This window comes from Martes martes (assembly GCF_963455335.1).
Source record: "Martes martes genome assembly, chromosome: 14".
Classification (NCBI taxonomy): domain Eukaryota; kingdom Metazoa; phylum Chordata; class Mammalia; order Carnivora; family Mustelidae; genus Martes; species Martes martes.
The window spans coordinates 7,424,734-7,452,687 of record NC_137902.1 but is presented as its reverse complement, the minus strand read 5'-3'; the positions used below and the strand labels follow the sequence as shown (position 1 = coordinate 7,452,687).

The following is a 27,954-nucleotide window of genomic DNA, read 5'->3' as shown; positions in this document are numbered from 1 at the left end:
CACAATACCATGCATAATAAGGATACTTTAATAAAAATGGTAAATACCAGTATAAGCACAGGAAAAAAACAATTATTGTCAAAGGGGAGAAGGGAGTATAATAAGAGACTTTCTTTTTATAATTTCTATTTTTCTAAATATCATCAAAGACACTGAAATGCTCTTAGAAAAACACACGCAATAAAGAACATTCTCAAAGAGCTTAAAAATGTTAGGTAATCAGTGACACTACCATCATAACAGACACTTTAAATAGAGGCTTTACTTTAAATTTAAAGAAAAAAAAAAAAACTCTTCTTACAAATTATATCACTTAAAACATAATTTGAGAATGTTAAACACTAATTTCTAATTAAAAATGACATTCATGGCCTACACCCTGGTGTTGGCCTGTATGAATTTTCCTTAAATCCTAGTGTTTTATGTAAGCTTAACCATTAATCCTTCCTAAAATTCAATGATTATAATTTAACTTTATAAGGTTAAGCAAGTCTTCCACGTACGACCCCATATCACTTTTTCAAATACGAAACATCTGTATCAGTATGGAAATTATAAAAACATATAAATTATACTGAAGGGCTTGATTAAAAGGCTCTCTATATACAGTAGGTACATTTCACTTCCAGAAAGAATACACGCACACAGAAACTTAATCAGAGAGGCCATTCCATTCTCTTACAGTCACATTACACAGCAAACTGTGTGTTTATAAATGCCATTCTATTATGCATGAACTGAAAAAAAGGTAGATTAAAAAAAGTCCTTGAAGACGCTGGGGAGTGGTACGTGCCCACGTGAGGCACAGGGACACTACAGAGCTCGCAGGGACTGTTGTCTCCAGCTGCTCCAGGCACCACTGAGAACGGTTGCTCCCCTCAGAAGGACAAGATGGTCTTGTTAATGATTTCCACCGACTCCTGAATCTCATCCTCCTTGATCACAAGCGGAGGGGCAAACCGGATGATGTCGCCATGGGTCGGCTTGGCCAGAAGTCCGTTATCGCGAAGCCGCAGACACACCTTCCAAGCATCATAATCTAAAGAAAAATGGCCAAACACATGCGCTGATCAAAGACGGGTTTTAGGCACCCCTCGCGGTACAGACGGGCAAGAGCCGCCCGGCAGAAGAAAACTGCCAGGGCCTACTAAAGAAAGACGCCTGGAGTTGCAAGCTCGCTCTGTCCTTATTCTTAAAAATGAGGTCATTTTTCAGCAAGTGCATAACTAGGTTGGGATGGTACGATCAGACACACAGATTTGTTCATTTTTCCAAAAATGAAAAAGACCAGGCTGTCATACTAACTATGAGGAACCAGCGCAAAAAGACTTTGGGGAGGCCAGAGAAGTTAGCTGGCAGGGAATGAGCACTACTCAAATCCCGTGAGCATGACACATTCCTCAAATGGATTTGCTTCCTGAGCTTGTGCAGAGAGACTCTGCTCACTTCAGAGGATGATTCCCAACCCTGGCTGTGCGTCCGAGTCACCAAAAGGGTACGGCCAATGCCTGGGCCGCCCCCAGACCCATTAAATCAGACTCTCTAGGGGGGAGGCTAGGTTTGGATGAAGTTTTTAGAAGTTCCTCAGGGGGAAAAATAAAAAAATAAAAAAATAAAAAAATAAAAGTTCCTGGGGCGCCTGGGTGGCTCAGTGGGTTAGGCCTCTGCCTTCAGCTCAGGTCATGATCTCAGAGTCCTGGGATCGAGCCCCGCATCGGGCTCTCTGCTCAGCGGGGAGCCTGCTTCCCCCTCTCTCTCTCTGCCTGCCTCTCTGCCTACTTGTGATCTGTCTGTCAAATAAATAAACAATAAAATCTTTTAAAAATAAAAAAAATAAAAGTTCCTCAGGAGGCACCGGGGTGGCTCAATGGGTTACGTTTTCAGCTCAAGTCATGGTATCAGTGTCCTGGGTTGAGTCCTGCAGAGTCTGCTTGAGAGTCTCTCCCTCCCTCGGCCCCCCCACTTGCTACACGTGATCTCTCTAAAATAAATCTTTTTTTTTTTTAATTTTATTTATTATTTGACAGACAGAGATCACAAGTAGGCAGAAAAGCAGGCAGAGAGAAGTGAGAAGCAGTGGGAAGTGGGAAGCAGGCTCTCCGCTGAGCAGAAAGCCCGATGCGGGGCTCAATCCCAGGACCCTGGGATCATGACCTGAGACGAAGGCAGAGGCTTTAACCCACTGAGCCACGCAGGCGCCCCTCTAAAATAAATCTTTGATAAAATAAAATAAAAATGAAAATTCCTCAGGTGATTCTCAAGTGTTGCCAAGGTCAGAATCGCTGCTTTAAAAGAAAGGGTTACCACGGGAAAATCCGGCAGGGAGCCCTTGAGGGCTAGTCCCGATGAAGCACTGAGACAGCCCACCCTCCGGAAGCCATGGCCAGGGGGTCTCTGATCACCACCATCACCGGCACTTGTCGCTGTGACTGCTGCTCCTGCCACCTTTACCGACGTGCAAAGCCCAGGAGGGAGGCAAGGAAGACAGCGAAGAGGAAGCTTCCCAAGAAACTGCTGTGCGCGCTGTACCAGCAGGTAACGGGCCGCCTCTGAGGGCTGTGTCACTAACCCAAGGCAGAGTAACAAGTGACGTCACGGAGTACGTACATGCTACCTGGAGGAAAGGGCTCCATTTCCAAAGACCATTAACAGAAGTCAGATGAGACTCTGCCCAACAGACCAGACTTGGTCAACAACTTCAAACAGGGGAACCCAATAACCAGATAAAATATAAAAATAACATCTGGAGTAAAATGTTTGTGTCCGTACCTTTGGTTTCTCGAATAACGATAGCATTTAGTAATCCTTTCCCCCTGACGGCAGTGACAATGTCAGACGGCAGCTTCATGAGCTCATTCCTCAGGATAGTACCCATTTTTTCTGCATTTTCGGCAAGGTTTTCTTCTTCTAAAACCTGTGTTGAAAGAAAAATTACACAAATGCTAAGATTGTCCTGTTTTAGTTTGTTCTTTGGAAGGGAAGGGAATGTGGACAGTAAGCAAAGGAAGAACACGACCAGATAAAGACCCAAGTCACTGAACTTTTTTTTTTTTTTTTAAGATTTTATTCACTTATTTGACAGAGAGAGAGAGAGAGAGTGCACAAGAGAGGGAACACAAGCAGGCAGAATGGGAGAGGGAGAAGCAGGGTTCCCACAGAGCAGAGAGCCAGATGTGGGACTCGATCCCAGGACGATCATGACCAGAGCCAAAGACAGATGCTTAACGACTGAGCCACCCAGGTGCCCCTGAACTTTTATTCCTGCTTTCCAAAGCCTGTATACCAGTTTCATTTTTCTTTTTTTAAGTATGCTCCGTACCTGGTGTGGAGCCCAGCATGGGGTTTGAACTCACGACCTGGAGATCAAGACCTGAGCTGAGACCAAGAGTCAGATACTTAACTGAGCCATCCAGGTGGCCCAACCAGTTTGGTTTCTAAACATACAAAAGCTCAAACAGAGCCTTGCTTTAGTCACAAATCCATCATCAATCTGATTTCACAGCAAAATAAAAGTTAAAATTTGTTTAATGCAAGTGATATCTTATTAGTTGAATAAATCAATGGACTGAATATACTTTAATTTTTAAACTGTAATAGTTTCCTTTACTTCATCCCCCCCTAAAAAGCCCTTCCTTGGACATCACATAATTTTGTGCCTTGTGGTAGGTTCCTAAGGAATAAGTCTAAACGTGTTCAAATCTACACACAAAAAAAAAAAAAGAGGGGGGCGCCTGGGTGGCTCAGTCAGTTAAGCCGCTCCCTTCAGCTCAGGTCATGATCCCGGGGTCCTGGGATCCAGCCCCGTGTTGGCTTCCCTGCTGAGCAGGAGTCTCCTTCTCTCTCTGCCTCTGTGTGCTCTCTCTTGCTTTCTCTCAAAATAAAATGTAAAAATCTTAAAAAAAAAAAAAATTAGCCCCATGGGCCAGGTCTGGTCACAGAACGAAAGCTCCGAGAGCCACCCAGGGCCTCCAGGACCAAACCCCCACGGGACTGTAACTCGGAAGACCCCCGAGATTCCCATCTACTAGACCAAGGTTGAATTACTTTTTGAGAATGCCGCGCCCCTGAAGTCCCTCCTCTGGACTCATTCCTGGCATTCTTATTACATTTCTCATTACGTCCATGGGCTCAAACTTAAAAGTCACGTCGACACTACCCAGACAAACGGACACCAGACAAACAGTCTGAAGCGGCGGTTACCTCCAGGGCCGCGATGGCCACTCGGCAGCCCAAAGGGTTTCCTCCGTACGTGGAGCCGTGCTCCCCCGGCTTAATGGTCAGCATCACTTCATCGTCGCACAACACCGCCGACACCTGCGAGACAGAGAAATCAGGACCGACCGAGTCGCTTCCCTGACTTACCGTTCCCGCTCTCAGCACGCCGGCAACACAAGTACTTATGAAGCTGGTATTAAATGTGACATGAAGGGTGCCTGGGTGACTCAGTCATTAGCGTCTGCCTTCGGCTCGGGTCATGATCCCAGGACCCTGGGATTGAGTCCCGCATCGGGCTCCCTGCTCAGCGGGAAGCCTGCTTCTCCCTCTCCCACTCCTCCTGCTCGTGTTCCCTCTCTCCCTGTGTCTCTCTCTGTCAAATAAATGAATAAAATCTTTAAAAAAAAAAAAAAAAGTGACATGAAGCTTCCACAAACAAGGGCTACACATCTTTCACTGAAGCTACCAAGGACAAACTGGTGACACCCTGGGCCCAGTGTGAGCTCGTCAGGCATGCTTCGGTGGCTCCAAACCAGAGCATTTCAGAACCAAGAGGAAAGCGCTTTCTGCAATGACAGAATTTAGAATTCCTTCCACCTGCAAAGTGAAATGCCTGGTTGAACGGCCTAGAAAACCATATCGTGCGCTACACTCAGAGCCTTTACCGGCCATCCAGTACCAGTGACTGGTCTGAACAGTAAACCCAAGGAAGAAGCTATGACAAAACACTACTTTTTCCCAACCTCTGCATCAATCAGTCATGGTTTTAGACAACTGGTCATGCTAGGTCTCCGAACAATGGGAAAAAGCACAAGCTTCTACAGAAGTTCTTCTGGGGTAAAATGTTTCCATCCAAAACAGACCCCACAGCAAATTCCAAGGTACACGCAGTTCTTCGGTTCAAGTTAACTAAGCGTACCAACCCCCTGGAACCCTGAAATGTTTCTATTACACATTCCAGGTATCTTGCAGCGCACTTTTTCCGGGGCCCTGTGAAGGACAGACGTCACAGGAGTAGTGACTAGAGAGAGAGGCTGAACCTTCAACTCACAGGGTACAGGCCACCGGAAAGCGCCTTTCCCAGAAGAACCACGTCAGGTCTGACACCTTCATAATCCACAGCCAGCCACCTGCCAGTTCTGGCCAATCCCGTCTGTATCTCATCAGCTATAAACAGAACCTGTCGGAAAACAACAGAATACACTCATTACTGATTCTGTTTCCACAGGGCAAACAGTGAACTCTTCACACAAATCTGTCATTCTGACTTTCCCTCAGATTTGTGAGAATCTTTTAATTACCAACATAATTTCAGCAGCATCCTCTGAAAATCTGCAGACCCACAATTATCTCCTGTATCAGTCCACTCCCTCCCCGAGGCCCATTCTGCCCTATCTGGCAAGGTTTGGATAGAACTACTCTTTGGGAAGATATTAACTCACTTGCTTATTCCAAACATTTATTAAACAGTTACTTCTTCTTAAATATGTACTAGCTTGGTGGGAAGAGGAAGGGAGCAGAGGGATACAACCAGGGGCCTGGGGAAGCTCTCACCACAGGATGCTGGAGACGGGAGGAAGGAACAACCTTTGGGCCCGGGAAGTCTGCAGCTCTGCCTGGGCCTGGGCTTGGCCAGTTTCCAGAGCTAGCAAAAAGAGCGCTTCTGTGCAGGCCACTGGCTAGAAAGTTCTAAAGCTCTCAGGATGAAGTCTCCCCCTAGTGGAAAGGTGATGTCATCTCTGCTTCCACTCTAGCAGCCCAGCCCTAAGCAAGGTAGGCAGGTGGGAAGGTGGGTGACCTGGTGCTGGGTGCAGAGCTCCCGCACGCCCATCAGGTAGCCAGGATCCGGAACGACGACGCCTGCCTCACCCTGAATTGGTTCTACCATGAACGCTGCAACATTTGGATCCTGAAGAGCACGCTACAAAAAAATATGAATACGTTTTAGTAACTTCCTTTTTAACCTATTTGGTTAAATCGGCTAAAAATGGTTAAATCTGAAATCACACACTGCATATATTTTTATGTTAAGTATGCAAATTAAGTTTTCATACTAACTTATATCTGATGTCAAAGTATAACATATCTGGGTGGCACGGGCAGTTGGGCATCTGACTCTTGGTTTTGGCTCAGGTCATAGCTGGGGTCTTGGGACTGAGTCCACACATCAGGCTCTGCACTCCAGGCAGAGTCTGCTTGGGACTCTCTTTCCCTCTCCCCCTCCCCCTTCCCTACCAACATGCATGCTCTCTCTTCTCTCTCTCTTAGAATAGATGAATAAATCTTAAAAACACACACACAAAATATAACATTTCTGACGCTCCGTTACCAAAAGCTCCAAATGCTTCAGCTTTAAACTACTCTATCCTATCTTTCCTTTTTCTCTCTCTCTCTTTTTTTAAAGATTTTAATTATTTATTTATTTGACAGAGAGATAGAGAGAGAGCACAAGCAGGCAGAGGGAGAAGGAGTATCAGGCTCTCCACCAAGCAGGGAGTCCGATGCAGCGCTTGATCCCAGGACCCTGGGTTCATGACCTGAACCGAAGGCAGCCGCTTAACCGATTGAGCCACCCAGGTGCCCCTTTTTCTTTTTTTTTTTAATTTTATTTATTTAACACAGAGAGAGAAAGACAGTGTGCACACAAGTAGACAGAGCGGCAGGCAGAGGGAGAGGGAGAAGCAGGCTCCCCACTGAGAAGAGAGCCGGATGCAGGGTTCTATCCCAGGACCCCAGGATCATGACCTGAGCCGAAGGCAGATGCCTAACCAACGGAGCCACCCAGGCACCCCAAAAACATAGCTTTAACGACATTTTCAGTGACTCTTTTTTATTTTAGAAGTCCTCCACTCATAATTTTAAAAGGCTAGCTGAAAACTGAGTAATTTTATCTAATAAAGTAATTAAACATACACTATCCAAATCACTTATGCAGGACACGAAGGGAAAGTAGCTGGCTCTAAGGATTAGACCATAGTACCTGACCTCCCCGTGCTGGAAACTAACTGACCATTCCGGAGACCAGTCTGAAATCTTGGCCCAACTTACGTTAGACAGACGTTCATTACAGTCCCACATGTATTTTCAATCCATACATTCAACAAATTTCATTTACATTTACTCTGAGCTAAAGTACTGTGGTGCTAAGTGTGATACCTCAAGAGCGGGCAGATCATTGTACGGAATGATTTCAAAACCTGGCATAAATGGTCCAAAACCATCATAACTGCTTGGGTCTGTGGAACTGGAGATAGCAGACAAAGTTCTCCCCCAGAAGTTTCCAGCTGAAAAGGAAAAATAAACAGAGATTACTTCAAACAAACCCCCAGATTTAATAAGCACTGTCCCCCAAAAATACCTTAATAAGTTTGATTTTTTTAAAAATGCGGGTTTGGGGGCACCTGGGTGGCTCAGTGGGTTAAAGCCTCTGCCTTCGGCTCAGGTCATAATCTCAGGGTCCTGCGATCGAGTCCCACATCGGACTCTCTGCTCCGCAGGGAGCCTGCTTCCTCCTCTCTCTCTGCCTGCTTCTCTGCCTACTTCTGATCTCTCTCTCTGTCAAATAAATAAATAAAAATTTAAAAAAATAATAATAAAAATAAAAATAAAAATGCGGTTTTGTGGGGCACCTGGGTGGCTCAGTGGGTTAAGCCTCTGTCTTCAGCTCAGGTCATGATCTCAGGGTCCTGGGATCGAGTCCCACAATGGACTCTCTGCTCAGCAGGGAGCCTGCTTCCCCCTCTCTCTGCCTCCCCCTCCGCCTACTTGTGATCTCTGACAAATAAATGAATAAAATCTTTCCAAAAATAAAATAAAAATGCAGGTTTGCTTTATAAAGCTTCCAGTGAGCTTTCACTTGTTAAAACCTGATATTAGGGAAAGAAGAAAAAAGGAAAAAAACCCTGATATTAAACATCACGGCTCACACAACCACCACGGCCTCGCCTTGCCATTGCTGCTTTCGGCACTTCTGTACTGACCCCCGGACTATAATACATAGCCCCAGGGATAAACACTTGTCAGTTTTGTTTTGTTTTTAAGATTTCATTTATTTAGGGGCACCTGGGTGGCTCAGTGGGTTAAAGCCTCTGCCTTTGGCTCAGGTCATGATCTCAGGATCCTGGGATCGAGCCCCGCATCGGGCTCTCTGCTCAGCGGGGAGCCTGTTTCCCCCCTCTCTCATCGTCTGCCTCTCTGCCTACTTGTGATCTCTGTCAAATAATAAATAAAATCTTAAAAAAAAAAAAAGATTTCATTTATTTATCTGACAGACAGAGATAGTGGAGAGGGAACACAAGAAAAAGGAGTGGGAAAGGGAGACGCAGGCTTCCCAAGGAGCAGGGAGCCCAATGCAGGGCTCGATCCTAGGATGCTGGGACCATGACCTGAGCCGAAGGCAGATGCTTAACGGCTGAACTACTCAGGTGCCCCAACACTTGTCTTTTCTTTTAGTAATCTCAAACCCTAACAACAGAGGCATTCAACACATGTTTTTCTAGACACGGTGCATTTATAATAGTAATAAGAGAAAAAGACTATCCTTTATGAAGAATTAGTATTTTCCTTTCAAACACCCAATAGTAAAGAATGAACTTTAAATTTCATCTTCTGAAAACACCCTCAGGCAATCTAACACTTCCAATTTTGCCTTCCTTGGTATTATAATGTGCTAAATGGCTGACATTGTTCTTTGTTCAGGAACATCTTTTTACCCATTTATTGCATTACTAAGTTTAAGGCCCTACTACGTAGGACAGGCAGTGTTCTCGGTGTTGGGGATAAGAGGGGTCATCATGGAGCTTGCTTAAATGCCAGAGAGAAGAAACACCATAACCTGAATGAGAGTAAAGCAAATGCGAAAGATAATTTCCAATGGGTTACATTCAAGCAAGGAAAGAAACAATGTAGAATAACAGAGAGGCTGGGGGTTCCCCCACTTCGCACTTTTCTTTTTCTTTAAGATTTTATTTATGTATTTGACAAACAGAGATCACAAGTAGGCAGAGAGGCAGGCAGAGAGAGAGGAAGAAGTTCCCTGCTGAGCAGAGAGCCCGGTGTGGGGCTCGATCCCAGGAGCCTGAGATCATGACCTGAGCCGAAGGCAGAGGCTTTAACCCACTGAGCCACCGAAGAACCCCTGACTCCTTTTTTTTTTTTTTAATAGCTTTCTACCACCTCTACCAGCACCAGCTCAGTTAACCCAGTACTGAATTACTGTATTTTGGCTTAAAGCATCCCTAAACACCACTCTTGCAAAGGATGACTCTCCTACGAGTGATATCCACTCTCCTTGTCCACCAGTCACAGAACATTGATATGACCAGGCTTGTTCAAGAGAAAAGGCACCAGGGGCGCCTGGGTGGCTCAGTTAAGTGTCCGACTTGTGATTTTGGCTTAGGTTATGATCTTGGGGCTGTGGGAATGAGCCCCACGATGGGCTCTTAACTGGGCATGAAGCCTGCTTAAGATTTTCTCTCTCCCTCTACCGTTCCCTCTGCCTCTCGAGTACACTCCTTCCAAAAGAGAGAAAGAGAAGAAAAGAGAAAAAGAAAAAAGAAAAGCAAATGCACCAATCAGACCAGGTGTTCTCCTCCATGCAGTCCCGGCAGTCTCCTCTGTGGCTTACTAGGCAGGTGTAAGGGAATTTCAGTTGGGAACAGTCTTTCTGTCTCTAACCCACTGACTCACCAACTGCTTCAGTACTCAGGTGAAAACACCTTTGTACCTTTTGCTAATATTTAAGAGACTAATACAGTCTATAAGAATAACAATCACCAGAAATGCCACTGTTGTTTTCAAGAAACAGTTATGCTGGGGTGCCTGGGTGGCTCAGTGGGTGAAGCCTCTGCCTTCGGCTCAGGTCATGATCTCAGGCTCCTGGGATCGAGCCCCACATCGGGCTCTCTGCTCAGCAGGGAGCCTGCTTTCCCCTCTCTCTCTGCCTGCCTCTCTGCCTACTTGTGATCTCTGCCTGTCAAATAAATTTTTAAAAATAAATAAATAAAATAAAAATAAAAAATTTTTTAATAAATAAAATTTACTTTAATATTTTATTTTAAAAATAAATAAAATAAAAATAAAGATTTTATTTATTTGAGAGAGTGTGTGTATGAGAAGGGGGAAGGGCAGAGGCAGAGGGAGAAGCAGACTCCTCGCTGAGCAGGGAACCCACCATGGGGCTTTTGATCCCAGGACCCTGGGACAATGACCTGAGCCAAAGACAGAGACTTAACCGACTGAGCCAGCCAGGTGCCCTTCGCACTTTATGTTTTTAAAAATGAAAGTCAAAACTTTACAAAAAAGTCAGAAGCTTTCAACTGAACACCATTATAAAGATTCCAAGAGTCAGATTATATCACACAGAGGACAAAATGGTGGTTACCAGAGAGGAGGTGGCGGGGGGGGGTGGGGGAGGCCATGGGTGAAATCGAGGGCATCAGGGCACACTTAGCACAATGTACAATGAGGAATGTACAAAACTGCTCCATCACTACATTGTGCACCCGCAACTAACAGGACACGGTAGGGTGATTATACTTCAATTGAAAAAATGAGTGAAAAGTACTAGTTATAACAAGTAAGAGAGCAAAAGGAAACTTCCAGAGGTGGTGGAAAGGGTAGCGGCATAGACTGGGATGGTGGTTTCGCAGGTGAACACCTATCTCTGAGCTCAGCAAGTTGTCCACATTAATTACATACACCTTTTGGTACATCAAAAACTAAAAGTAAAATTTAAATAAATAAGATGCCAATATGGGGTAGGGTGGGTCAGAGGAAGAGGAAAGGAAAGGAAGAGGAAATACTCGCAAGGCAGGGGGAAGGGCAGAGGGAGAGAGAAAATCTTAAGCAGATGATTCTGAAGTAACTCTTCATCCCCTGAATCAGTATCCACGTCCTTCCTCTCAACCATTCCCAGGAATCTATCGAGGGTAACCGTAGCCCTCCTCTTCCAACAGCTTTTTAGGACATGATACAATAATACATCAAATACTAAGATTCAAATTCCATATCACACCTAGGACATGGCCCGACTCTAACACAACACAAAATCAACAATCTGCCAAAAATGCTCTACCATCTAATTAATGAGAAACCTGCTATGAAAAAATTCTGATGAACAGATGATAAATAAATCATATATCACTCACTTCAGGGAGTGAGGAATAGGGAGTCACTTAACAGGGAAAAATCCCATTTATGTAGAAATCTGCAGAAAGAGCCCTGGAAAATCTCTCAATTTTTATGAAACATTTAGCAAATAATATATCACAGATGAAGCAAACACTGGAAATACTCCACTGATAATGAAACAGTAATGATATCATATGCTGACATCACAAAGGTTAATGCTGAGTTTCACATACCTGCGAAAATAATCTTTGCTTTGTACTTTGGAATACCCTTAACGGTATATCCCCACCTACGAGCAAGTTTGCAAGCCGTCTCTCCAGCCTCCACTCCTATCAAGAAAGAAAAATTTTCAGTTTTAAAAAAATGTATTTTAAATTATCAAAAAGTAGTACGATTGTTTTCTTGGTTATTTAATGTAAAAAAGAAGTATTTTACCTGTATTCATAGGAAGAACTTTGTGGTAGTTGAAAAGTTTAGTAACATACTCTTCGTATTCACCAAGCACGTTATTATAGAAAGCCCTGGATGTTAAGGTCAGTTTGTCTGCTTGACTTTTCAAAGCATTCACAATCTTTGGATGGCAATGCCCTTGGTTGACAGCACTGTAAGCACTCAGGAAGTCAAAGTATTTTCTGCCTTCTACATCCCATACGTAAATACCTAAATATATAAAGAGAGTCATTTTAGAAAATCACTGAGTTACATAAAGTTCAAAGATTAAGACTGTTGGCAAGCCTTCTGAATACCCACACATGAACCTTTACTTTATAATACAGAATTGTTGTTAATCATGTTTTAGCTCAAGCATAGTCAGGTTGGTTAAAAATAATCTGGTTTTTAAGGAATTATATTTTATCTGCCCAGCTTGAAATTACACATTTAACAACAACACCATAACATGAAAAGTTTTATAAACTCTGGAGTGACACCCTCACTCCTAGAAAATTGGGGTTTGGCATTTAAAACCAGAAGTTATACACAACAGAAAAATCATGATTAGTTGACTGTAACTATCAACAGAATGAGAAAGAGAAAATATACTTCCAAATCACACACCCATCTGCTGAGGGTCTAGTATCCAGAACACCTAAAACTCAACAATAAACAACCCAATTGTTCAGTTAAGCAGCTGCCTTCGGCTCAGGTCATGATCCTGGAGTCGCGGGATCGAGCCTAGGATGGGGCTCCCTGCTCAGTGGGGAGTCTGCTTCTCCCTCTCGTTCTGCCCCCCCACTTTGCTCCACCACTCCTGTCCCCACTCTCTCTCTTGCTCTAACAAATAAAATCTTTAAAAAAACAAAACAAAACACACAATTCAAAAATGGGCAAAGAACATGAATGGACATTTCTCCAAAGATATACAAATGACCCAAAAGCACATGAAAAGATGCTTCAATATCTTGATCACTACAGAAATGCACATCAAAACCTCAGGGATAGCTTCCACATTCATTAAGGATGGTTGAAAGATAGAAGAAAAGAGAAAAAGTGCTGGCAGGACCAGGAGAAACTTCAACTTATGTATATTGTAAAAGGCGCAGCAGCTGTAGCAAACGGCCGGCACCTCCTCAGCAAGTCACACAGAAAGTTACCATCCACAGCCAGGTATATACCCCCAAAAGAGTGGAGGACAGGTGTTCAAACAAAAATCCGTACACAAATGCTCAGAGCAGCACTACTCACAATAGTCAAGAGTTGAAAACAACCCAAATGTCCATCAACTGACGAATGGATCAACAACATGCGGTCTATCCGCGTGAGGAAGGATTATTCAACCGTAAGCAGCAATGGACTACGACCACACACCCCAACACGGCCGGCCTTGAAAACATTACACTAAGTCAGAGAAGCCAGACACAGAAGCCCACATGCTGCGGCCGTTCCGCCATCCAGGACAGGCAAATCCCCAGAGATGGAATGCAGGTCGGCAGCTGCCAGGTTCTAGGGAGACGGGAGACTGCAAAGTGACTGTTTAATGGGTGTAAGGGGTCCTTTGGGGGTAATAAAGTCCCAGGACTAGCTAGAGGAGATAGCTCTACAGTACTGTATATGTACTTAATGGTGCTGAATTGAATGATTAAAATGGTAAATTTTAAGTTATGTATGCTTTAAAAAAATTTTTAAGTTGACTATAGATATTAAAATATATTGGGCAGCTTACAGCTAACTTTTACCATGTATTTAACATACTGTCTTAGGTGCTGCTGAGCCTTATCTCCATCAAAGAAAACCCATTGAAAAAAAAAACAAAATAAAAAAACCCTAAAAGTGTGACCATCCTACAGTACAAGGATATGGAAAGAGATGCTTGGATTTAGAATTAGCCCAAGCGGGCACATACAGAACCAGGACTTGACCCCAGGCACTCTGCTAGTACAATTAATATTTTTTTTAAGATTTTATTTATTCATTTGACACAGAGAGATCGAGAGTAGACAGAGAGGCAGGCAGAGAGAGAGGGGGAAGCAGGCTCCCCGCTGAGTAGAGAGCCTGATGCGGGGGCTCGATCCCAGGACCCTAGGATCATGACCTGAGCCGAAGGCAGAAGCTTAACCCACTGAGCCACCCAGGTGCCCCAGTACAATATTTTTACAAACAGTTCCCAAATTTGTATGATAGAAGTCTAGATTTTCAGTTGTTCAAAATCTAGATTACAGTGCTGGTCCTAAATAAAATACAGCAAATGATAAAGATGTTTAATACTCTTATACATCATCTTCTGGCCCAAAGCTAAGTAATAAACTTTGGTTTTATTAGGTTAAGGCTGTTATTTCAAAACGTGCATTAAATCACCCCTTGGCAAATATCAGTAATCATTTTTTCAGGTAGAGAATAATTAATGGATGCTAAAAGTGTGAGTAAAAGTTTGCAGAGTCTCAAATCATGTCCCCACAAGATATTCGAAAGGGCAAAACAGTATCTTTGCAGTGAAGAAGGCTGGCGGTCACTACCCTACCAGCCAACTTTCCTTAAGGATCTTACATTCCCTCCTGGCAATGTCCATCATGACAAAGACTGAATGAGTTCATCTTTGTATTCCCACAAATACCTAAGACAGCAAGCACTAGACACTCATTAAATGTTGAATTAACCATATCTACCACATAGAAATGCATCTGGCAAATGTATACTGAAAAAATTTAAAAGCAATTTTTATAAAAGGTTTCAAGCAAAAGGGAGAAGGGGCATTGGATTAATTCAAAATGTACCTTTTCCTCTCTCCAGGGCTACAGGTAAAGGGTGGTAGTTGTGTGCCCCATATTTAGACTCTCGCTCAAAGATGTAATCAGAAGACGGAGGACCTTGGATTGTCTTTTTAGTTGCAACAGAGGTAGCAGAAGCCACTGAGGAATGAACTCCACGACGAAGCACAGCAATGGTCTGCAGATGAGCCAGTCTGGAAAACATCGTGTCCTTCAAGTAGGAAAAGCACCCACCTGTTCAAAAAGGAGAGAAGGCAGTGAGAGTTAAGAGTCTTCCCAGAGTCAGTGTGTGTCAGCCCACCACGTGGTGAGCATTTACCGAAGTTCGCCAAAGAATCAAGGCAATGAGGGAGAACAAAGACCCAGTCCTTGCATTGGGAAGCTTAAGGGAAATAAGCGTGGACGAGTTTAGAGCCAAACCTGACAAGGACTACAGCAGGATGTGCACAAAGTACTAGAAGTAAGGAGGCCAGGATAATAGGTAAGAAAACCAAGAAAAACTATGGATGGGAGGTCAGAGGCTTTGACTGCCGCATTTTTCTGTACCACTGAAGAATTCTTTTTTTTTTTCCTTTTTTTTTCTTTTTTGTGACAGAGATCACAAGTAGACAGAGAGACAGACAGAGAGAGAGGAGGAAGCAGGCTGCCGAGCCCGATGTGGGGCTCGATCCCAGGAGCCTGAGATCATGACCTGAGCCGAAGGCAGAGGCTTTAACCCACTGAGCCACCCAGGCGCCCCTGGAGAGTTCTTTATTAAGCATACTTTTTTTTAAGTCATCGGTGCTGAGAGTACATCAAGGACAAGGAACTCATTCTGGGGACTCAGGGAGGGTTGCACAGCAGAGGAGCTAGAGAGGTGGTACCTGATCTTGTGGACTGAGCAGCGTTATAAAGGGACTACTGTGGGGCAGGATCCGTTCAGATGGGCAGACGCCCCCAGCATGCAGATCAAATCAGGGAAGGAGGTAGAATCAGCCCCACACTGGGCTCCCTGCTCAGTGGGGAGCCTGCTCCTCCTCCTCCCTCTGATCCCCCTCCCCCCCCAGTGCACTCTTTCCCTGTCTCTCCGCCTAATAAAAAAATAAAATCTTAAAAGTTGCCAGGGGCCCCTGGGTGGCTCGGTTGGTTAAGCTTTGGACTCTTGGTTTAGGCACAGGTTGTGATCTTAGGGGCGGGGCTCCTCGCTCAGCACAAGTTGGCTTGTTCCTCTCCCTCCCCCTCTGCTCCTACCCCCTCTCTCACAGGCAGTTAGGGGCACACACGCTCGCTCGCGCTCTCTCTCTCAAATTAATAAATAAATATTTTTTAAAGTTGCCACACACTAAGCACACTTAACTATATCTATATTTTTTCTTATTTTTTGTCTATACCTATTTTTTAAAAAGACTACTTAAGTCATGTTTAGACAGAGTTCTATGAATGACAAGCCAAATCACACAACCTCCTAGCACTCAATGTGAGCTGCCAAATTAGCAAAAACTTAATACTTGGAGCTTGGCTTACTTCCCTTTCAGCTTGGCACGATGTGGTAAATCCAGTATGTTCAGGAATTCACAGTTACTAAACAAAATCCACCACTCCATTTGCCCAGACTCACCGACTATCCTTTCTTCCCACGGTTCAGATGAGAATACAGATTTTTAATCTGAGTTCCAGGGATGGTGTTCAGAGGGACCAATAACTCCTGAAATAAAATGCAGAATCGTTCACATAAGTGTTTTCTCCTAAGGAGAAAGTCCCTAGCTCTCACCAGGTTTTATCTGGGAGAGGAACCTTATATAGGAACTAGCAGACACAGGACAGTGGCTAGTAAAATGCAAGGTCTAGCTATACAAAATGATACAGAACTTCCCTAAAATACTACTATGAAGTCTAAAACATGGATTTTAACTTTATTTCTTGGCCTTTTATGCTCTGAACACAGTAAGAATTAATGTTCTATTTGACCAACTAAAAAATTAACACAATTTCTGCCTTGATCAAATTAGCAATAAAACATAGCATTCCATCGTGGTACTCTGAACTAAAACCCCTTTTGAAAAGAACGACAGGGGTGCCTGGGTGGCTCAGTCAGTTAAGTGTCTGCCTTCAGCTCAGGTCACGATCCAAGGGTCCTGAGATGGAGCCCCACACTGAGTCCCAAACGGGGCTCCCTGCTCAGCAGGGAGCCTGATTCTTCCTCCTCTGCCGTATCCCCTGCTTGTGCTCTCTCTCTCTCTCTCAAATAAAATATTTTTAAAAAGAAAATAACTATAGCCATTATCACAGCCTCAGAAGGGTTTGTACTCTTAGACCAGTAACTTCACTCCTAAAATTCTATCATAAATACTCAGGAATGCAGAGAAACATTCATGCATAAAAAATGTTCATCAACAGGAGAATGGATCGACATAATCACATACATAACAGCGTGTTGTCATTTAAAATAACTGTAGGGGCGCCTGGGTGGCTCAGTGGGTTAAGCCGCTGCCTTCGGCTCAGGTCATGATCTCAGGGTCCTGGGATCAAGTCCCGCATCGGGCTCTCTGCTCAGCAGGGAGCCTGCTTCCCTCTCTCCCTCTCTCTCTGCCTCTCTGTCTACTGTGATCTCTCTCTGTCAAATAAATAAAATCTTTAAAAAAAAAAAAAATAAAAAATAAAAAAAAAAAATAAAATAAAATAACTGTAGTATAACAACACGGAGAGGTGTTTTAGGATGTGGTTAAGTGAAAAAAAACATATACGATATGTTCAAGATTATAAATAAAGAAGTCATATAATGAAAAAACTACCTGAAAAGGCACAAAAATGTTCACTGTTATTATCTTTCTACTATTCTGTACTTCCCACATTTATAATCAGAAAAAGAGTTGTTACAAATGAAGCTGAATGTCTGCCTAGGTTGTCACATTCGATAGAGAAAAAGCTTAGGCAACATACAAAACAAAACTAAGGGGAAAAGAAGTGTTTGAGAAGCTCTGAGAAAACACTCTGTGGTTAAAAGAAAGGCAGAAGTCATTTCCCCTAGGAAGTGCAACCTGGATTACAGCAAGTAGGTCTAGAAGTTTATTTGTATGAGGCAGGGTCCAATTCTAAAATAAAAACTACTCTCTGTAATGATTTTGCTATTAAGGTCTGCAGCTCTGTGACTAGAAGCATGCAGACACGCACTATGAAATGAACAGACATATTAAAAAAAAATAACTAAATACCCTCTTACTTAGCATTTTTTTAAGTAAGCTCTACTCCAAATGTGGGGCTTAAACTCAAACCCCAAAATCAAGCATCACATGCTCTACCAACTGAGCCAGCCAGATGCCCCCTAACTAGCATGGTTTTTTGTTGGTTTTTTGTTTAAGATCTTATGTATTGGGGCGCCTGGGTGGCTCAGTGGGTTAAAGCCTCTGCCTTCAGCTCAGGTCATGATCCCAGGGTCCTGGGATCGAGCCCCGCATTGGGCTCTCTGCTCCGTGGAGAGCCTGCTTTCTCCTCTCTCTCTGCCTGCCTCTCTGCCTACTTGTGATCTCTGTCTATCAAATAAATAAATAAAATCTTTAAAAAACAAAAACAAAAACAAAAAAAAAAGATTCTTTAAAAAAAAAAAAGATCTTATGTATTTATTTGACAGAGAGAGAAATCACAAGTAGGCAGGGGGGAAGCAGGCTCCCTGCTGAGCAGAGAGCCCGATGTGGGGCTCGATCCCAGAACCCTGAGATCATGACATGAGCCGAAGACAGAGGCCAACCCACTGAGCCACCCAGGCGCCCCTAATTAGCATGTTTTAAGTTGATTAACAGGTCGATACAGTATTGCAAGTGAAAGGAATTTTTGAAATTATCTAAATTCAACAGTCTTCATCTTTTTTTTTTTTAAGATTTTATTTATTTGATAGAGATCACAAGTAGGCAGAGAGGCAGGCAGAGAGAGGAGGAAGCAGGCTCCCCACTGAGCAGAGAGCCCAATGCAGGGCTGGATCCCAGGATGCTGGGATCATGACCTGAGCCGAAATCAGAGGTTTTAACCCACTGAGCCACCCAGGTGCCCCAACAGTCTTCATCTTATACAAGAAGTTATTTGCTCATCTAATTTGCAATAGAAATGAGATAAAATACCCATTTATCTGTGAAGTTCAGATAGTCTTATTGAAAAAATAACAACTTACTGATAAAACAATAACATTCAAACATTACCAATACTCATTCTTAAGGCTTTTACAGATGAACTCTGGATATTCAACTGGGAAAAGTCCTGCAGTAGGTATGTGATGATGAAACCAGAATCTGTACAAATATTTCTATTAAAGAACCTTCTGGGGCACCTGGGTAGCTCAGTGGGTTGGGCATCTGCCCGTGGCTCAGGTCATGATCTCAGGGTCCTGGGATCAAGCCCCACTTTGGGCTCCCTGCTCAGCAGGGAGCCTGCTTCTCCCTCTCCCTCTGCGGCCCCTCCTGCTTGCACGCACTCTCTCTAATAAATAAATAAATCTTTAAAAAAAATTTTTTTAAGTACACTGTACATTAACTACCTAGAATTTAAATAAAAACTTATTTTTAAAAAGTTCATTTCATTAAATTTAATGGCCTTCAAGAGTCAAAATAGTATGTGTAAGCCTGACCAGTCCAGGCTGTTCTCATGTGGTTAACCAAGGCCCACACTTGGGAAGGGGGAGTGTGTCCATGCAGGGGAGGGAGGCAAACTGCTACTGACGGAAAATTTTGACATTGCTTTCAGTAACCTACATAATTCACAAAGCCCTTCTTCAAGCTATTTTATTCCCATCTATCTAGTCTATCCTGTCTCCATGAAAACATATCTAAAACAGAATTTCCATAAAAGGCTGCATTTTGAAAATTCATCTAATTTAGCATGTACTACGAAATGCTAATTTTTTTAAATAACTCTAAAAGAAAAACCAGAAGTTCAGCAAAGCTCATCAAGCCACTTAAAGGGGCGCCTGGGTGGCTCAGTGGGTTAAGCCTCTGGCTTCGGCTCAGGTCATGATCCCAGAGTCCTGGGATCGAGCCCCACATGGGGCTCTCTGCTCCTCAGGGAGCCTGCTTCCCTCTCCCTCTTCCTACCTCTCTGCCTACTTGTGATCTCTCTCTCTGTCAAATAAATAAAATCTTTAAAAAAAAATTTTTTTAAAGCCACTTAAAATATTCCACTTGTAATTTGGCTTTCCTATATTGGTCAAATATTTACTTTTCCTGAGGTAACCATTCACAAATAGTTCTTTTTTTTTTTTTTTTAAGTTCTGCCAAGAAAAATTTGTTGGTTTGGGTTTTTTTTGTACGTAATCTGGCTAAAATTCAACTCAAGTGCGTCATTGGCACAAACATCTTAACCATTACTATTGAAAAAGGACTGGCTCTGCCAGACAACACCCTCCACACACCTCCAAAATTTGATCCATTCCTATTTTACTTTTTTTTTTTTTTTTTTTTGAAGTGGGCTCCACGCCCAGCGCAGAGCTCAACAGGGGCTTGAACTCAACCACCTACAGGTCAAGACCTGCCTAACTGACTGAGCCATGCAGATGCCCCAATTTCTCTATTTTAAAATATATGAGATTCAGGGGTACCTGATGGCCCAGTTGGTTAAGTAGCTGCCTTCAGTGGGGTCATGATCTCAGGGTCCTAGGATAGAACCTCACCTCATGCCACCTTGGGCTCCCTGCTCAGCAGTCTCACCTCCCCCTCCCTCACCCCACCCCCCCCCCGAGTGCTCATGCACATGTTCCCTCTCTCTCCCTCTGTCATAAATAAAATCTCTTTTTTTTTAAAGTACATTTATCGGGCATTTGGTTGGCTCAGTCGTCTGGCCATCTGCCTTCGGCTCAGGTCATGATCCCAAGGTCCCTGGATGGAGCCCAGCATGAGGCTCTCTGCTCAGCAGGGAGTCTGCTTCTTGCTCTGACCCTCTCCCCCCACAACTCCCTCAAATAAATAAACTCTTCTTTTAAAAAAAAAGATTTTTCTCTTGAGTGCTAATATATGCAACTGTTGAATCACCATATTGTACACCTGGAATTAATACAACACTATTTTAACTACACTGGAATTAACATTTTTAAAATGCTTCATTTAAAAAAAAAAAAAAAACAAGGGGTGCCTGGGTGGCTCAGTCGTTAAGGATCTGCATTGGGCTCAGGTCCATGATCCCAGGAGGCCTGGCCCCTGACTCCTTGCTCAGCAGGGAGCCTGCTTCTCCCTTCCACCACCACCACCCCCAACCCGGGCCCCTGGTAGGCTCTCACTATCTCTCCTCTCTCTCTCTCAAATAAATAAAATCTTTTAAAAAGAGGAACTCTACTTTCATACTTGCATCTTCTTCATAATCCCAACTAGGTTCTCTGAAGATGAAACCAAGATATTCTAATGAAAGAAGTCTATTGTTTATTTCAAATAGGTAAGATAAATTGGTTTACATAAATAACACTTCCAGGTTCCAACTGAGAGAACCAGTTTACCTACAGAAACTTACAAACCCAAAGAAGAGATTTAGAATTGCGAAAATTACGGATTAGTAATTTATTAAACCCAATTCATTTCAAACTCACGCCTGCTTTCCTCCCTGAATTTATCACCTCCCTTTATTTACCTAAGAGGTAAAACAGAAACCAAGAAGTAAGAGTTACAAAAGGTGGAGACCTCAGGTTCCTGAGCTTACTGATGCTCGCAAAGACCCCTAAGGATGAAGTCTTCATGCTGAAAACCCTGTTGGCCCCAATCCCTTGACACCATCCAATTAGTCTGCACGTTACTATAGATAAGGCTCTACTTCTGTAATTTTTTATTTGGACAGACTGGAGGGAAAAAGATGCTGGGGGCGGGGGAGAGATAAGCAGGTTGGGGGCAGGGCCCAGGCGCTACCCGGAAGGATTCGAACCCTTTTCAAGGGTCTCTCTCCATCGGCGCCCTCCGCCCCATTACGAAAGCCACCTGTTAACTGAGCAGTGCCCTCACATCCAGAATGCAGCCTTCTGGTAGACCTCGGGACCCCAGGGTCCCCGCGGTGCCCGCGGTGCCCGGAGCCTCCTCCCCACGCGCCGGCGCCCAACACCTTCTCCCAAACCCGAAGGCAGCCAAGGCGCAGTGACCTCGGAGCGCTGGGGGGCCGCGGGCCGGGAGGGGGGAGGGCGGAGGCCCGAGAGCCGAGGGCCCGCCCGGCTCCGCCTGCCCTGGCAGGCGGAGGTGCCACATCCTCAGCGTCTCTCAGCCTCCTGCCTCCTTCGTCCGCCCGCCACTCCCGGCCGGGATGCGCCGCGTCCCCGCCCGCCGAGGCTGCGCGGCCGCCCGCCAGCTCGCCCGCTGCGTCTGGCCCCGCGGTGCCCGCCGCCCGCCACGTAAAACGGCCGCAGAGGCGGAGCCTGCCCCCCGGGCGAGGCCCAGCGCGCCCCCTCAGCCCGTTCCCCCACCCTCGGACCCCCGACCCGGGACTGCAGCCGCCCGCGTCGGCCGCCCCGCCGGCCGCCGGCCAGGACACCCCGGTCCCGGCTCCAGCCGCGGCCCCTCCGCGCTAGCGCGGATACCTGCCTGGGCCTCCGAAACCCGCCCGGGACACGCGTCGTCCACAGCACAGCAGCGCGACGGCGGCGCGTCACAGAGCCTAAGACTCGGCTTCCGCCCCGCCCCCGGGGCGCCCTTGCCACCCATTGGCTGGCGGCGGAGGGCTGGGCACCAATCGCCGTGGGCCCGCCCTCCGCCCCGCCCGCCCCGCCCGCCCCGCCCGCCCCGCTGCGGCTCCGCGCGGACCCAACCTCCCACCCGGGCTTCCAGCCTCTCTCGCATCTCCTGGGCGGGGCAGCTCTGGGCCGCCGCCGACTCCCTGCGCTCCAGCGCTGGCCTGGCCGGTGCCATTCCGTCGGCCGCTCCTGGGGGCAAGACGAGGCCCGAAAGGATGGAATGTCTGTTGGGCCTCGGGCTCGTGATGTTTCCAGGGTCCCAGCCGCGGGGGTCTGGATGACCGGCTCGACCTCCAGCCCTGCGCTCCCGGCCGTGCTCCCAGCCCCTTGCCACGCAGCGCCTTCTGTGGGACGCCCACCCGGCTGCATCCCAAACACAGCTCCGGGACCCTCGAACCCTGCTGCGCTTCTGTACCCACCCCTAGAAGTCATCACGGCAGCTGGAAAGCACTGCCGACCTCCTCGTGGCTGCGGGTAGACCCTTAAATGACCGCGACACGCGCCGTGTAATTTGTCTGTGGCACCCTCCACAAGCCATAGTTAAAACTTGGAACTCAAAATGGACAGTCTGGGACAATCTCGGTGAGACTAGGAAGGGACCTGGACGTCATTTTGCCTCCACCGCTTTTTGTTTCATAATGAAACCCAGGCTGAGAGAGGGAAGGCCACTTGCCCAGGGTTACTCCACTGGTGAGAGGCAGCCCAGCCCCGTGTGCCACTGCCCTTCTCAGTGCACCGTCCAAGACAGCTGCTGGGACAAAGGACTGCACCACGTTTCCTTAGACCATCGTGGTCAGGGGCGCCTGGGTGGTGCAGTCGGGTAAGACACTCTTGATTTTGGCTGAGGTCATGATCTCTGGGTGGTGAGATAGAGCCTGGGCGTTCAGCTGGGAGTCCGCTTGAAATATTCGCCCTCTGCCCCTCCTCCCCCCTCCCGGGAGCGCTCTCTCCCTCTAAAATAAGTAAATAAATCTAAGAGAGAAAGAGAGGAAAAGAAAGCATTGTGACCAGTCAAGATCCCAGCTGGAAACAAATGGCACACTCCAAATTGAAAATCTGAGGTACATTTCTAAAAGGAATTATTTAAGCACTAACTGGTGAACCACAAGGATGGAGAAGTAACCTAGAGTCAGTGCACCACTGTCACCCCTAGGCTGGTTCCCAAAACCCAAAGAGAGGAAGAAAGGAGAGGCTACCTTCCTGAGCTGTGGTTATCAGTGACCCCACTGGGCGGGTGCCGAGGTGATAAGCATCCCAGCCTCCCACCTCCTACCAGAGTGGTCCATGGGCTGAACATATTAGGAAGCCAGAGACCTAGGGAGCCCCTTTGAGGAAGCCTCTGCAGCTTACTCTCCAGGAGCACAGACTCGGTGGGAAAGGCTGGAGAGTAGGTGGGATAGAGAGACAAATGCAAGACATTCAACACACATAAGCAACTAAGATTAGTCTTAGCTGAGTAGACAGTAAAGTCAAAGCTGCAAACTCAAGGGTCGAAAATGGGGCGGGCCCAGAGGCGGAGCTGTAAACAGCAGAGCCCATGTCTGCAGATGTCCAGAGCAAGACACCAAAAGGGATTCAGCCCTCCTTGGCTCCTCCACCCCAGACCAAGGTCACTTACCCCAGCAGTTACGGCCACGCGCTCCCTGGAGCTCCCTGAGAGCAGGTGAGAGCAGGACTTTGCCTTTTACTTCTTTGATGTCCCTCCACAACCCTGAACACGGTGTGATTTCTTGGAAGTTAGGTCATTCTACCCAGCAGGTCAGAGAGGAATTGTTTCTCTAAGCTCCTGTTCTACAAACCTGGGAAGGTATGCCATGCCAAACCCGCTTTTGGATCTCTTGCAGAGCCCAGGAATCCTCTCCTAGGCCTTGGCAAGTAGGGGCAGGTGTTTCTGAGTTCAGGAAAGGGCACATGACATCCAAGATCTGAGTGTAACATCAAAATAGGTTGCATTGCCTTTGGTCTCACTGACAAGATGCTCCTTAACGAAAAAGTTTCCATATGTAAGAAACTCCTGAGAATGTCTGGGTTTTATCTCTTCTCTCTTATCAGAAAAATGCAATAGGTACAAAGAACATGATAATATTTTATGGTTTCTCTACTACCAGGTAATTTTGCAGCATAATGTGACCTTGGAGCCCTGGACTGGAAAGCGGCTTGTTTTCAACCAAAAAAGAGCTGTTCTATTTGTAAGTTTTTTTTTTTTTTAAAGGTTTTATTTATTTATTTGAGAGAGAGGCAATGAGAGAGAGCATGAGCGAGGAGAAGGTCAGAGGGAGAAGCAGACTCCCCGTGGAGCTGGGAGCCCGATGCGGGACTCGATCCCGGGACTCCAGGATCATGACCTGAGCTGAAGGCAGTCGTCCAACCAACTGAGCCACCCAGGCGTCCCTATTTGTAAGTTTTTTACTTGTACAATCTAGAAATTACAAAGATTTTTGAGCTTCTACAGCTATTCACAGATTCAAGTAATTAACTATTCAGGAGCCATAAATCTGGGAGATATAAAGACTGACCCAGTAGGGACACCTCAGTGACTCAGTAGTGTTAGGTGCATGCCTTCGGCTCATGCCATGATCCTGGAGTCCTGGGATCGAGCCCCATGTGGGTCTCCCTGCTCAGCTGAGAGCCTGCTTCTCCCTCTCCCTCTGCCTCTCTCCCCTACTCACGCTTTCTCTCTCTCTCTCTCTCAAATAAATAAATAAAATCTTTATTTTAAAAAAAAGACTGATCTTATAGCAGATACCCAACACCTAAATTAATTCCATTAGTTCACTCAACAAAGTCCTTTGTGTGCCTACATTTTGGGTTCTGCATTGAATTTCGAATCAGGCAAGAGCACGTGGGTCACTTTAGTGAAAAAAGAGAAGTTCAGGAAGTGCTCTTTCGACAGAAGTGAACTGAAACTAATAACCCTGACCATCTAAAAAAGCTAAAATTATAGAAAAAGAGGAAAGCGTCTTTACTTTCTCCTATAGGCAACTCTCAATTATTCAGTGGCCAGAAAAACGATTTCTGGATTCTACAGGCCTCTGACTCTTCACTGCTTCTTTCATTGTCCAACTTGTTATGACTTGTTATTAGTACAGCTTACATATACTTGACCTCGGGTTGATTAAAAAGGAAAAATCCAAGCTGACAGCCAAAGTGAAAGCCTCATGAAGAGACTCAGGAAATAAGTATTTGGTGATTTTTACCCAGCAGGAGAAATTTTCCTTCCCCCAGCTTCCATTCACCCTAAAAAGGTATCTTCACACAAAAAACCTCGACAACGTGCATGCCTTGTCCCTCCTGCTGCTACTGCCCTGAGCCAGGACAGACCTTTGTATCTGGAGGAGAGTAAACTTCTTTAAGACCAGAAAGGATCTGGCAGGAGCGAGGTAAGCAAAGTAGTAAGGGGAACTGCAGAGAAACAGCAGGGAGAAGTCTTGAACTTAGTTCTGAACTGGGGACAATAGGCAGAGAGGCAGAAATTTTGCAGTTGAAGTACTGATTCTGATAGGAGAGTCCACCTGCCAGAAGTACTTACTTTCCCTCCCCAGCCGCTGAACTCCACTTAAGAAACCTAGCTGCGAGGCGCCTGGGTGGCTCAGTTGATTACGTGACTGCCTTCAGCTCAGGTCATGATCCCAGAGTCCCAGGATCGAGTCCCGCATCGGGCTTCCAGCTCTGTGGGGAGTCTGCTTCTCCCTCTGACCTTCTCCCCTCTCATGCTCTCTTTCACTCTCTCTCTCTCAAATAAATAAAATCTTTAAAAAAAGAAAAGAAATCCAGCTTCATGGGGCACCGGGGTGGCCCAGCCAGTTGGGCATCTGACTCTTGGTTTCCGCTCAGGTCATGACCTTGGGGTTGTGGGATCAAGACCTGCATATGGCTGCACACTCAGTGGGGAGTCTGCTTGAGATTCTCTCTCTCTCCCTCTGCTCCTGCCCCTGCTTGCATGCACACACTCGCTCTCTACAATAAATAAATACATATTAAAAAAAGAAAAGAAACCTAGCTGCAGCTCCTGTCCTTCACATGACACATTCCCTGGTGACGAAGGCCACGAGGCTACCTACCTGCAGTCCTTGTTTCACCACCATATACCTCTAGCTCTGTCTATATCTTATCATCCCACCGAGACTCCAAAGCTCCTGAAGGTTGAGCCTGTTTTGCAGGATCTTTACAATCTCCCAAGAACGCATCTTCGTGGTGCTTAGTAGGAATGCTTGTTCTACACTGCATTCCTGGGGGCAGAGCCAGTGGCCGTTATGGGAGTATAATCCTGGGATTCTAAAAGCCCAGGCTGCCCAAAGCCCTCCCCACTCTTACACTGGTAAGATATTACTAAATTTAAGCCCTAGAAGCTGGGGTTGAAGAAAAGAGGTCACTTGGAACCATTATTGTCCATTAACACCTTGTTAACTTATCTAAGTGCCGAAGGAATATCACTGGGTGTGGTAAGTTTATAAACTTGAGTGCTAGAGAGAAAGAGGTGGACCAGTCCTTAATATGGGTCATGAGATCTCCATATCTCATGGAGACACAACTGGGTCCAGAAGGGGAGACTCTGAGAGGGCCTTGGGCGCTGGTCACAACAGCTGGAGAACACCTGTGTACCTGGAAGGCTAAGTAGAGAGAGAATGGGAAATACCAGAAAGATGATGGAGGTCAACCAGGCCAGTTCAGCTCACCCATCCAGAGGTGAAGCCTACTTCCATCAGCTCGACAGCAAGTGTTTAAAGAGAGACTCAGCTCCTGGAGCTGAAAAGTCAGCTAATTCTCGATATGGAAACATAATAAATATGGTATTTTGGACATGTGCATTAGAGATGTAAGTACTTGGTAGATTATAGAGCTGAGGAGCTTTAGAAACCTTATCTAATACTTTTACAGAGAAATCCAAGACTCCAAGGTAAAGGGTGGTACCACCCAGTGTTATAAGAAATAACTAATAGAAGAGAAAAGGAATCAGGTATTCTACCCAACAAATTCTATGTTTGAGACCATCAGAAGAAGGAATTTCAGGGACACCTGGGTAGCTTAGTTGATTAGTTGATTAAGTGTCTGACACTTGATTTTGGTTCTGGTCATGATCTCAGGGTGGTAATCTCGGGGTCTTGAGATCCAACCCCCTGTCAGACTCTCTGCTCAGCAGGGAGTCTGCTTGAGATCTCTGCCCCTCTCCCTCTGCCCCTCCCTGCTCTCTGAAATATATAAATAAATAAATACATCTAAAAAAAAAAAAGAAGAAGGAATTTCAACTGAGCACAAAAAAGTTAAAGCAAAAATTTTTATAAAAATTTTTTTGAAAAATTTTATTTATCTAGAGAGAAAAGAGAGCACAAAAAGGGGGAGGGTCAGCGGGAGAGGGAGAAGCAGACTTCCCCACCCTGAGGAGGGAGCCCCATGCGGGACTCCGTCATGGAACTCTTTGAAGATGACCTAAGCCGAAGGCAGATCCTTAACAGACTGACCCACCCAGGTTCCCCACAAAAATGTAAGCAGGGAGTTTGTAGTCATTTGCATTACTCATTAATTTAAAAAATAAGAGAGGGGCACCTGGGTGGCTCAATGGGTTAAAGCCTCTGCCTTCGGCTCAGGTCATGATCCCGGGATCCTGGGATCAAGCCCCGCATTGGGCTCTCTGCTCAGCAGGGAGCCTGCTTCCTCCTCTCTCTCTGCCTGCCTCTCTGCCTATCTCTGTGAAATAAATAAATAAAATATTTAACCATAAAAAATAAAAAAATAAAAAATAAG

General features: G+C 45.5%; 1 protein-coding gene across 2 annotated transcripts; it reads right to left on the bottom strand.

Moving 5' to 3' along the window:
• Window positions 1-10: 10 nt before the first annotated feature.
• Window positions 11-22,155, bottom strand: OAT (ornithine aminotransferase). 2 transcript variants are annotated; one of them, XM_080822762.1, is made up of 11 exons: window positions 22,064-22,155; window positions 16,147-16,233; window positions 14,556-14,783; window positions 11,782-12,006; window positions 11,580-11,675; window positions 7,372-7,499; window positions 6,014-6,136; window positions 5,267-5,395; window positions 4,201-4,314; window positions 2,770-2,914; window positions 11-1,039 (listed from the first exon to the last, which is right to left on the bottom strand). In XM_080822762.1, the coding sequence occupies exons 3-11, from the start codon at window positions 14,752-14,754 to the stop codon at window positions 879-881; spliced, it is 1,320 nt and encodes a 439-aa protein (XP_080678888.1). In that variant the 5' UTR covers window positions 14,755-14,783; window positions 16,147-16,233; window positions 22,064-22,155; the 3' UTR covers window positions 11-878. The 2 variants fall into 2 exon arrangements, with proteins under 2 accessions (XP_080678888.1, XP_080678889.1); XM_080822763.1 differs by having other exon boundaries at window positions 22,060-22,113.
• Window positions 22,156-27,954: the final 5,799 nt, after the last annotated feature.